Source organism: Pelodiscus sinensis, chromosome 2 (genome assembly GCF_052426305.1).
Source record: "Pelodiscus sinensis isolate ZL-2025 chromosome 2, ASM5242630v1, whole genome shotgun sequence".
NCBI classification, from domain to species: domain Eukaryota; kingdom Metazoa; phylum Chordata; order Testudines; family Trionychidae; genus Pelodiscus; species Pelodiscus sinensis.
Window position 1 is genome coordinate 221486741 of NC_143053.1, and position 12754 is coordinate 221499494.

The 12754-nt window shown below is 41.5% G+C and overlaps 1 protein-coding gene across 2 annotated transcripts in view; it reads right to left on the bottom strand.

Moving 5' to 3' along the window:
• The window catches only part of ST8SIA6 (ST8 alpha-N-acetyl-neuraminide alpha-2,8-sialyltransferase 6), a 56839-nt gene that overhangs the window by 21326 nt on the left and 22759 nt on the right, over window positions 1-12754 (bottom strand). Inside the window, exons 4-5 of one of the 2 annotated variants that reach the window (XM_006119495.5) lie at window positions 9856-9942; window positions 493-637 (exon numbers count right to left, since the gene is read on the bottom strand). In XM_006119495.5, coding sequence (XP_006119557.1) covers window positions 493-637; window positions 9856-9942 — 232 coding nt within the window. The remainder of the gene's footprint in view (window positions 1-492; window positions 638-9855; window positions 9943-12754) is intronic. The other variant, XM_014571733.4, reaches the window with a different exon arrangement.

Consider the following 12754-nt stretch of genomic DNA (forward strand, 5'->3'; position numbering starts at 1 on the left):
GCACATCTGGCTCCGAGACAGGCTGCAGTTTGCAGTGCTCTGCAGTAGCCCTGGTGGCTGATCTACCAGCAGGGTTCATGGATTCTTAAGTATATCTACTCTGCATCTGGAAGTGAGCCTCCCAGCCCAGGTCCACAGGCCTGTACTAGCAGGGCTCACACAAGCATGCTAAAAAAGCCATGTAGACATTGTGACTTAAGCTCCAAAGTGGGGGAACGGCGAGTGAGCTTGAGAGCCCAAACTCCAGCCCGAGACACTACTTCTACACAGCTATTTAATCTGCACTAGTACAGACCTATGGACCTGGGCTGTGAAGCTCACTTTCAGGTGCAGTGTAGACATATACCAGAGAGCCTCTCTCTTTTGCACAAGACATTTATCAAGAAATAAGGCCTTGAGGAGAGTGAGTGGGAGAATGTGTGTGGTGAGTCTGTTCTCTGAAGAACCAAATTAAAAAAAAAGCTCCAATTCTGAAAGAAAAACTGTTCTTACCTCAGGCAGCATCCTAAAAATGTCTTCTGTGATGAGAATAGTCTTTTTATTGTCCACCTCATAACTCATGTTACTTCCCAGCAGGGTGTTGTTTTGAGAAGCAATAAGGTTGTGAACAGCATCACAGCAGGAAGCTAGTTCTGATCTGCAAAGGACCAGTGTCACTAATGAATGATTAGGAGGTAGTAGGCAACTAGAAAATAAAGTTTGTAATTAATTTAGCTACCAATAAAGCTGTGTGAACCTTTCAGAATGACTTTTCCCCTGACTTGCTTTGTAACCAGCCTCAAATAGTTCAGATTTTACTACACAGATGGGTTGTCTATACAAAGGAACCTCTTTTCTTTCCTTGTTTCCCGTCTCTCCTCTTTGGAAAACAGACCACAAACACTTTTATTATTCTTATAAATTCATACCGTGGAAGCACTGTGGCTCCACAAAGGACAGGGACCCACTGTACACGGCACTGTTCAAACTTATAAGTGTCATCTCTGCCCTGAAGAGTTAATCAGATTTCAGCAAAAGTGTAGGAGATGGGTGTAACAATCAGAAGGGAAGGGGGAAAGAGGATAGAGGAATAGTGTAAGGAAAGACCTGGTTACGCAGTTAGATGGTTTTAAGTTAATTAATGATTAATGTAACCACTCAGCACTGTTCTGCTGTGCAAGATTTTGCAGATGTTAAATAAATGATAAGATACAAACAAATAAGACAGATATCTTCAGTGTTTGGGGGTAAAGTAAGAAATAGCAGGATAAACCAACACAGTCCACAAAAACTGTCTAATCCACAGGGCAGCCTCTAATTAAATGCCTTCTAGGAAGATGGTCTCCTTATTGTCTAGTCATAACTCAGGTAACTTCTGCAAGGGGAGTAAGTAAATGCAAAGCAATATTATTTTGAGAAGCAGCAGAAATGTGAACAGCATCATCAGGACTCTGAAAGCTGCCATTGGTCCTGCTGCCCTTTGTTCTATTCTGGGATCTGATACATCTCACAGTGCACCATACTAGGGAATCATTTTTGCCTAGGACCTCACAAGATATTTAGGAGCTTAATTCCCACTGAAACACCTATAGAGGGACTAGGCCATTATCTCTAAACACTTGCACCTCGCACTGCCAGATTGTCAGCTTAGGGTCAGCAGTGATACCCCTGGAATGGCGGAACTCTCCTACCTTCTGCCAATATTACCACATCTAAAAGTAGTGCCAGTTGGGTAAGGAGAAATAGCCTGACCTTGCTAATAGTGCTACTTCGAAACTAGAAAAACGTAACAGCAGGCTCCTTTTCTAACATAGGAAGAAAATTGAGACGTGAAGGGTTTTATATGCAGAAGGCACCCCCCCCCCACACACACACATTCTTTTTCATATATGTTCAGTGAATAAGGCAAATAAATCCATCAGAAAACTGCAGTTAAATAATATGGACCGAATTCTTCCTTGAATAGCCTAGGACAGGGACAAGCAAGGGAAGAAGTTGTTCCATCCAGCTTGTCAATGAGGTAAGCAGAGCTTTTACTCCCCTGAGCATACTGCTTCTTTTCTGTTATAATCAGGGCAGGTTCTGGAAGGCTTCAGACCATGGAGTAGCAATAGACCCTGCAGACAGGCAGAAAAAGGGATGTGCTTGCTCCAATCCTCATTCTCCGACACACACCATCTGACCAGTTAGGTTAGAGCAACGCCTCTTGGACAGAGTGGTTGGGTGTGCCCATGAGACTGGGTGAGAATGGAGCTGGAGGTTAGAATGGGGGCAAAAGGAAGACAGATTGCGAGGAAATGCAATGAGGGAGATTGAGTGAGAATGAAAGGTGGGGACGGGGTGTGTGTCTCTAACAGAGGAGTACTCAGAGAGAGTGGGGTACGAGTGAGGTGACACAATGTGTGGAGTGTGAGAAATTGATGGATAAACACAATATACCGTTTTTGAGATCAACCGGGTGAATGGATAACATGGCAGTCAAGGACATAGAGAGGGAATGACAAATAAGTACATTTGCAGGGGGTTTAAGATGTGCTGGAACCTGCCCTGATTAGAACCTATCACCAGCTTTACTTTCTTTTTAGAATTCTGAATGTTGCCTGGGCATTCTAATCTGCATTTGGAGGCGCTCAGCAGCAGCACTACTTTATTTGAAGCAGGGCAGATAAATATTGAGACATCCAAAGTTGATGGAAACTTGTGAATATTCTGGCCAAATTGCATGTATGACTGCAACATTACAGGCTTAGAAAATAGGCAGGACTGAAGGAACAAACCTTCATGCTATCATGTGAGTAGATGTTAAGCAGGTACATAAACATTTTCAGAGTGCAGAGAGCCTCATATATCTTTTCATAGTACCTGGAGTGTCTGGCCATAGTAACTACTTGTCAAAGTTGAACATGTTGATCATTCAACAGTCTTGTTTTTCTCAAAAGTTACTAGCCCTCTCTCCCCCAAATTGGAGACTTTCTAGAGATATACAAGGACCAGTGAAAAAAAAATCTTTACCATGGATTCATTTTTTTTAAAGGACAGGATTGTTACTTACCCAGCATGTCCACATAGGACAGTAAAGGATTCCCTGCCTAAGTTATCCAAATAGCTGGTTCAAAGCATTGAGGTACACCAGGCATCATGCCAGTGAGCCTAAAACTCTATCTCCAGTTATGCTAGCCAATGAAGCTGAGCCAGCAGAGAGGATCAACATAACTAGTCTCAGAACAAAGGCAGTAACAAATTACTTCCTCCCTGGAGATAGTGAAGAAAAGGAAACTACTTACCTGTAACTGGAGGTTCTTCAAGATGTGTGGTCCCTATTGGTATTTCACCGAGGTTTTACACATGCATACCAGGAGTCCAGAGTCAGAAAATGTTATGGTCTTCACATGAACCCTTGCCTTGCCTCATGGTTTCATCCAAGGTGACAAAGGATAGGGTGGAAAGACCACACTCTCCAGTTCCTTCTCTATTCCAACGGATTCACAGTGGAGAAGGAGGGTAGGAAATGGAATGCAGATAGGACCATACACTTTGAAGAATTTCCAGGTTCAAGTAAGTAAACTCTTCTACTGCTTCAGATGATTGTCCCTATTGTATTCCACTGAGGGAGACTGGCATCCAGTAAGTCTGAGGATGGTTTGAGGATAAGGATGGAAAATTTGAATGGAGAATAGCTACGTCAAATGAGATATCCATTCCAGAGTTCTGTACCAAGGCGAAATGTATAGCAAAAGTATATACTGAGCTCCATATGGCTGTGCTACATATATCTTGAAGCAGCACATCATGGAGGGCAAGCCCTGGTTAAAGTTTTGACTCTCATGTTTTTACCTCAGCAGGTGAAGGCAGTTCCAGCAACTGATACCATAGTGTAATGACCCCAAAATCCCCCTGGACATTCTCTGTGTGGAGACTGTTTACTGAAATAGCAGAGAAAGAGAAGGGGAAGGGAATCTAGGAGACTTCCTTATTGGTCTTATCTTCTGCAGGTAGACTGTCAAAGTGCAGCAGATGTCAAAGGAATGAAGTTGTCATTCCTCTTCTGATATGTGAGGCTTCAGAAATAAAATGTCTAAATGGATGGGTTGAGATGAAGCTAGGCTATGACCCTTGGTAGAAACTTGGGATGCAGGCATAGGAGATCCTATCCTTATGGAAAGGAGGGTCCACCATTATGGCCTCAAGATCACCTACCCTTCTTGTTGAAGTGATAGTCGCAAGGAAAGCAACTTTCATGGAAAGGAGGAATAGAACACAAAGCCAGTGGCTCAAAGGATTGTTTCACTAGTAGCCACAGAATGAAGTTGAGGTTCCACTGGGAAGAAACAGGATATATTGGTGGAAAAGGATGGGGTATTGATGAGGAACAAGGAGAATGAAAGTTGCCAGGAAAGGGGCAACACTCGGAGAAAAATATGAAAGAGAAGGCCAGAGGCCCAGAGTGGTGGGTGAAGGTCCTGTGTTGGGAGGTGGGTGAAACCCTAAGTGGGGAAGACAAGTCCCAAGCCAGCCCCATTCCCTGATGCTCTGCCCTTTCTTCAGCCCCTGTGGATCCAAGCCAAGCTCCCACTCCAGGTTACAACCCTCAGCCCCGTTAGTGTCCCGTCTAGGCAGGTGGCATGGCCCCATCTTTCCTGACCAGCCACAGTGCCTGGTTGACAGACATCTGTGAAGTTGTACCATGACTCCAGCCTTCCTCAGGTGGCTGGAGAGCTGTGCCATAGTTCCAACTCTCCCAGGTGGTGGGAGAATGCAGGCAATTTTGGGAAGGCAATACCTTCCTTTGCCTACATCACCTGCCAACATTGCATCATGGATACACAAAGGCTACGTCAACACCGGCAGCTTCTTGCACAAGAACTCTTTTGCGGAAGAGTTCTTGTGCAAAACCTCTTCCAGAAGAGAGCGTCTACACTGGCATGTGCTTTTGTGCAAGAGCATCCATGCCAGTGTAGATGCTCTCTTGCGCAAGAAAGCTCTGATGGCCATTTTAACCATAGGGCTTTCTTGCGCAAGAAATTCATGTTGCCTGACTAAACTGGCCTCTTCTAGAAGAGCTCTTGCATAAGAGGGCTTATTCCTGAGTGGGAGCATCAAAGTTCTGGCACAAGAAGCCCTGATTTTATACATTAGAACATCAGTTTACTTGCACAAGAACATGCGGCCAGTGTAGACAGGCAGCAAGTTTTTGCGCAAGAGCGGCCGCTTTTGTGCAAGATCGCGCCAGTGTAGACACAGCCAAAGATGGTGGAGAAGGCTGACAGGGCTATGAGGGAGAAGACAGATGAGAATCTGGAAGGAAGGAAGAGTCCCTCAGAGGCAAAGCTAAAGGATACAGGGACCAACATGGAGACTAACCAGTATGCAGTTGTGGAAAAGGATATTGGGGAAAAAGGATATTGGGTGAATCTTCCAAGGCAACAGTTTCATGGAATTTTGTTAGCAGTACATCAGGCATTACAAGTAGCCATAGAGAACCTGCAGTTTCCAAAGGAGAAACTAAGAAACAACATGGAAGAGAAGGATAAACTGCTTCTCACGGCAGGTGACCAGGAGCAGCCTAAGGGTCCAGCTCCAGCAACTCCAGGTAAGAAGGCATTCATACCTCCAAGGGGTGTAGTGTTTAAGGGGAGCATGTGTGACTTGATATCCATCCCACACAAGGCCTCATGGGGTAAATTAGGACAATTAACCTATAGGCTGCATGTGGAGTGCCAAAGCCTAATTGTTGGAGAAGGATAAAAGGCTACAGTCTAAATTTCCTTGGCACAAATGAATAAATCCTGAACTCACTAAAACAAAGAAATTGTTATGGTGCATCTTGTTGAAAAAGAAGTGTGTAGGTATCAAAAACAATTATAGCTGTGAAGGTACCCAACTGGGTTCCATAATTTGATGTACTAACAATATGCCTCTTACATGCAACATTTTGAAGAACGTTAATGTAGTAATTAATATTCAGGTTACCTAGGGAACCTGAGACTAAAAACCTGCAGATCAAGAAGCCTGTGGGGCTGAAGCAACCCCAGAGAAGTTTCCAAAGCTTTAGGAATGAGCCTTCTGTTAGGGAAAAAAGGGTCTTTCGCCCATTTTTAATGCTCACTGATTCACTGTTATACCCATGAAAAGTGAGGTCTTGGTTTGGTTAGAAGAAGTGTAGGTTGATGTAAATCTGTAAAAGGATGAAGAACTCAGGTGGGCTTTAAAGCAGAGAGATTAAATAATTAGGCTAGTGGAGTTTTCCATGCCTGTGTTTTGTTGGTGATAACAAACAAGTGGAAAAGGCTGGATTTTGAGAGGAATGGTCTGATGGGGAAAAAAAATTCTGAGCAAGACTCCTACATAGTACTAAATACTAGAAATAGTAGAAGTTCTGACACACTTTTCCTTCTTGCCTCTCTTACTTGCCATCTGCCTTCCATTCAGTTGTGGGAAAACTGTAGCGTAAGATACTACAGCTTCTAGTATCTCTACCATAGGGTGTGTCTAGACTACAGAGTTTTGTCGACAAAAGTGGACTTTTGTCGACAAAACTATACCTACCAAAACTACACTACCGCTGAGTTCTGTCGACATAACGTCGACAGAACTCAGCAGTTTTGTCGACGCTGGTAAACCTCATTTTACGAGGCATAACACCTTCTGTCGACAGAGTTCTGTCGACAGAAGGTGTTATTGCATGTAGGGTTGTGTCTAGACTACAGGGTTTTGTCGACAAAGCAGCTTGCTTTGTCGACATAACTGAATGTAGTCTAGATGCTCTTTGTCGACAGAAGTTTTGTCGACAGTATCTGTCGACAAAACCCTGTAGTCTAGACGTACCCATAGTGAGCTGGAGGACAGGAGAAGTAGGAATAGCCGCGGGGATGGATGACATACCCAAGCATGTGACACAGTATGCCCCCAATGAGATGTGCAAAGGCAATAACCAGAGCACAAGTGTCTGGTGTGTCAAGCCCCCACCCCAGTGGAGAGTCTAAAGAGTTGTTAGCAAAAGGTAGACACACATCCTGGAATGGAGAGAAAGAACGGGAAACACTTATTTACCTATGAAGCCTGGGCAAAAGTTCATCATACAACGGTGATTGTGGGGGGTGTGCATGTGTGTGTGTGTGTGTCAGAGAGGGTTAGATTTGTTTAGTAGCATTCATTGTTGTCTTTGAGAGATGTGAGGGAAAGTCAATTCACCATACAGCTGTCAGCACACTGGCCACAGGCAGAGAACAAGGACAGTCCCACACAAAGCTGTACATAACAGCCACAACTCAGCTGTATCAGTATGACAATTTGGACAGGGGAAAAGGACAAGAGTAGTAGCAAGAAGATCAAGCTGAGGCAGATAGTAAATAGCCAGCTTCGACCCTATGCTCAGATTTGTCAACAGTGGGCCACTGGGGTTTGCACAGCATAGAATTTTCAGCTGTTACCTTTTAGCTAAACACTTAAGTAAGTATTTCTCCTTTCAATTCATTGCTGTTCCTTGTACTAACCCACACCCGACTCCCTTGTTTGCCTTTGGGTTTGCTAGACTGGAGTCATCTGCAGAATGCAGCAGAGCTATGATACTAGGAGAGATGCTTGCTCAACACTAGGCGGGGCTGTTTTAGTAACGTAGGAATGGACATACTAGAATTGAGAAGTGATTTATCTACTCTAGTACCAGTCTCTTGAGAGTGGTCAGTATTAGATGCTTCATCTCAGAGCCTATGCAAATCTTTTATTCAAATCTTATTAATTCAGGATTTTAGAATAATAAATAGAAATAATAGTAGAAATAAACAAACATGAATTTATAAGTAAAAGCAGCACTTTGACTTTTCATATTCATCAGCATGAAAAATTGCCATTGTCCCACAATTCTGCGAAGTCTAAATACCAGAATGCAGCTCCCTTCCTGTGAAACATTGCACAATGTGGTGCTATTCCCTCCCCCTCCCTGCTCAGAAAATGTCACAGTTTCTTCCAGATCTGTTCCCCACACAACTCTGCCAGTACATCATCATTTCTAAGCTACTATTCTAGTTCCAATTCTCTTGCTCAATGATTGATAAACATACCAAAGTGTGGTGAGTTCCTAAGGTGCACAGATTAAGTTAGGAAGCAATGTACCGAATCTTCAAGGAAAGCATATTTCCTCTGATGTGCTCAGAGATCAGACCTTCTGCAAGATTCTGACGTGCTGGAAGAGCAGGATATCTATAAAATTTTAATATCCTGCTTCTTGAAAAGAATGGAAAGCAGAGGAGATTGAGATACAAGTTACTGGAACACATATACCCCATGAATGTTAATCATCCAACCACCAGAGTTAACTTACACATCAGTGATCACATTTTATTGTGTGTGTGTATACTATGTGTAAATTAAACACATTTGGATAGACAGATAGGGGAGGAGGATTTCTTATTATTCTATATTTCCTAAAATTTTAGGAATAACTTTTACTGTAAAAGTCAACAGCCTCAAATTTCAAACAAACCTATAAATGGGGTAGAAGGCCATCTAATTACCTTAAGTTTCCTAGAAGGCAAGTGCATCACACAGTTTGCCCCTCTGAATACATCTGCCCTGAACTTTGGAAATATGACAAAACTTGAGAGCTTTTGCTGCTCGTTATGCATACTTCTGATCAAGAAAAAAACAAATTATAACTGTGGAGGTATATGTTGCTAGCAGGGGCAGCTTGTGAGCCTAGGCAGACTAGGCAGTTGCCTAGGGCACTGCCAGCCCGGCTGCCTGATGATGACATCACGGATATTGATGGCTGTACAGGCGGGGGCACTGATCGCATCTTCTGCCTGGGGTGCCAGCTGCTGCAGCTGGCCTCGGGCCACTCCTGCCTGCTAGAGCAACAATGAAGATGTTCACAGACTCCTCCTATGCTGTAACAAGGTGATTCGATAGAACTATGATGTCCAACAGGCTAGCCACTAATCTGTGGCTATTTGACCGGATGAGTGTAGGCTAATTCACTGTAATGACTACTGCTTCAGAACTGGTGGGATACACTGTTACGCTGATTATTTTCAGGAATAACGGCATTGCACAAAAGGGTTTTCTTGTGCAAGAAGGGGCAGTGTAGACAGCTCCTTCTTGCGCAAGAGCCTCGTCCGCAAAAATGGCAGCTCATTAGATATGCAAATAAGGTTCAGCGATATTCCATGCTTAGCCTCATTTGCATAGCTCTGGTGCAAGATCGCATCAGTGTAGACATAGCCCTAGTGTGGTTACTGAGCAATGCAAATGGCACCTAGACCACAGCAACGGTTAAGATCAAGAGACCTCTACAGCATGGCCTGGGAGCCAGCTGGCTTTTAGCTCAGAGAGTAGAGGCTCCCACACTCAGCTCCAGAGGTCCGAATTCAAATCCGTCTGATGGCGGTTACACTAGCACCAGCCTTCATAGGGGCCTCCAAGCATTTCTATAATAAAAAACATAAGTAATGGTCTAGAACCTTGAATTTAGAGATATATTGCTTATTTACAAAGCCTCTCAGATAGCAGAGTAGCAAGCACACTAGAGATGTTTTAATAGACACAACTATGCTATCATTTATCATGTAAAATTGTCAATTTTCTTTCTGGATCTGGGAATTCTTTATTTGGCTAATTTTAGTAAATTATTCAACTGTTCACTCCCAAAATGTAGAGGAAATTGGGGAAACTAAGTTTGTTTAGCTCTTTGAATGTACACAGTACTATAGAATATGCAGAAATAAAAACAGGCCTAGCTTCAGAGAGATAACAGAATCTTACAATCATGTACTAGAGACACTGGTTTATTGGGTATAATTTCCTTGGGAGGAGCTTCACTACAAATTTATAAAGCAAACCCTCAACAGATTGCTTTATTTAATTAATAAAATTAATTACCTAAATTTTGTAAATTCTCCTGGTCTTCTTTTCCAAGTGCAGTTCTGTATTTTTGTCACTATTTGAAGGTAATAATCTTCAGAATACCTAAAAAAAGTATTAGAAACTAGAATATATACAATGTGTATTTAGAGACGGTTATAAACACAACATTTCTAAAACATTCAATACTATGTATTAATAACATGTTAAATCAAATAAACCCCTTTGTGAATTTCCATGACCATTTTACATCTATATATTGTAATACTGCCATCCTGATTTAAAGTATTGTGGCCATCTTCTTTCATTTCTTTAATATACTATTGAACTTCTATTCTCAGAATTTTTCAATACAGCTACAAGTTTTGAACTTGCATATTTGAGGTTCAGTGGATCAATCAAAACAATCATTTTACTGATCAAAATGCACAAAATGATCAAGAGTCCAAATTAATATCTAAATCTCCATATTATGCCAGAAAACCTCTTTTGTCTTATAATCAATACTTTAAACTTTAATATTTTGAGACATAGCTGTTGCAAACTAAGAAGTAGAACTTGTAATTCATCTCTTACTCATTTATTTACTTCATGGTTTCTTCCAAGAAGATAAATTTTACCATCCAAGACTATCAATATTTAAAAATGAAAGTTTGTTTGTAAAAACAACTCAGTTAAAAAAAATCAAATCTGCATTGTATAAAACACAGAAATCTACACTACCAGGACAAATGGAACCAGAGCTTTTTCGTAATGTAAGGAATCTTTTACAGAACATTTTATCAAAAGAAAAGATAAATTTCTGTTATGGATTCTCTGCTAGTCCAGATTACTCTTGTGCTTTTATGTACCTGGAATGTAATGGAGGTGTGTGTATTTATTCCCTACAAACAAATCTGATTTATGGTTTTATGGGGAGTGTTTTTAATGTAATTACTAATTTTACATGACTTGTATCTTCAGAAAACCTGTGCCCAGTATTTGTTTAGTAGAAATGATTATTTTTAGAACAACAGAGGGCAGTGCCATAGTTTTTATATGTTTCTGAAAATTGCATCTTTCCTTTTATTTACTTGAAGAATAATCAGAAGTTGCTTAGTATGGCATATTAACTTTCTGGTCAGGTTTGGCAGATTTCTAATTACTACCCATTTGCAAATGGAAAAAGAAAATGCAATCAACTAGGACCCAATCCAAAGATCCACTGAGGTTTGACTTCATTAGATAAGGTCTTCAAATGTACATATTGTGGCACACATGGTCTTGAAATACACATTTAAGTGTAATGAAACATGATATCAGGTTTACCAGAGCCCCAGCTTATTAACAACATCTGAGGAAGCCAATCATTATTACATAGCTGATTTTAGGAAATGATCAGTTGCATAAAAAGTACTGCAATCATACCTAATGATATATTATGTTGCTTATAAAGTAATAAAAAGATAAATGTTTGTGTGGAAACTCTGTATTCTAGCTTTTGGTTTTGTTTTTGTTTTTAGTGATGAAATCTATCAATAAATAACTTTATTTAGGAGACTGTGACCTAAGGAGAAATTGTATATTAAGGAAAACACTACAAATATGACAGAAAAAATTACTTTGAGCAACATTACTGTGTAGGGAGAAACCTGTGAGATTCTGAAAGCAAATTCTTGCCCCAGGATACCCATTAGATGAAGATCACAGTCTTCAGTGAAAAAAAAGAGAACTTATTGTCAACTTGGGAAGAAATATCCTGGACTGACAATATGTAAGAGCTTCAGAGAGACATTAGGCATGATGAGAAAAATCAGAGTGGTCGTCACAATGCCAGTTCTAGCACCTACTGAAGGGCTTAACAAAGGACTGGGAAGGAACTCCTGGGTACAAAGTCCAGCACTCTGCTGTTGCAGACAACCCTGTCCTATAAATCCATTTGTATTGTGTCATTTTAACACCCCCCCCCATGTGCATTAGCTGTCTGTATAAAATGGCAAACACTTCTTAACTGTATCTTATGTGTTTTTATACAGAAAAACACACCCTGCAACGTGCACTCTGGCTGTGTTACTACTTCCTTCTGCTGGATGGGATCCGCCCTGCTCCAATATGTATAATCTCACCCTCTACTGGATGATTTACAGAAGGAATACAAGGTAAATGGAGACCTGTTGTTAAGAACCCCATCCCGTAGGTGCAGTTTAGTAGACTTTGTATCTACATATGCAGCCATAGATTGCTACAGCTTTCCTTTGCCAACTACCAGTACTGTACCATCACTAAAATGTTGGTCAGATTCATAGATGCCCGCAGGGCAGGACCTAAAGAAACCTACGTTGTCACGATGCAGACATAATTTTGCCTGCATTGTTTTTCATGCTTTGTTTTCAGTTGCAAAAGCCTCTCTGAAAACAGGCAATATTCAAATAGCTTGATTGGTTGGTTGTTTTTTTGCTTGTCTTTTTTTAAAGACTAAACATGAAGCTCTTGGATTTTCTATTGCTGGTTTTATAGCCTGGAAAAATTTGCCGTCAGTCAGAAAGCCTATCTGAGCATTACGTGTTAAAGTGGCCACAAGGACTCGATCCTCAAATGGAGGGAATCCAAGATGGCAATAAAGGTTTCATTTCACATCTCTGACATGATCTGCACAGTTCTGTGGTTAAGAGTTGGCACAGGATATATTACCCCCTGAAGCGTCAGAGAATCGACAGCACATAGCCAATGATGCCAAAAGGGTAAGTATTTGGCTACAATGGTGGGACCACCTTGAGGAAGTTGGGCTGTGACACAATGTGGAGAGGACTATAAGTATTGCATTTAGGACAGTGAATCACACTTCCCTATCCTGGTCTGGAGGGACTATCGCCTACATCCCAACCTCAGCAACAACATGCCACCCTTGTGCTAAGTGAACCCTCCGCACTAGCCAAGA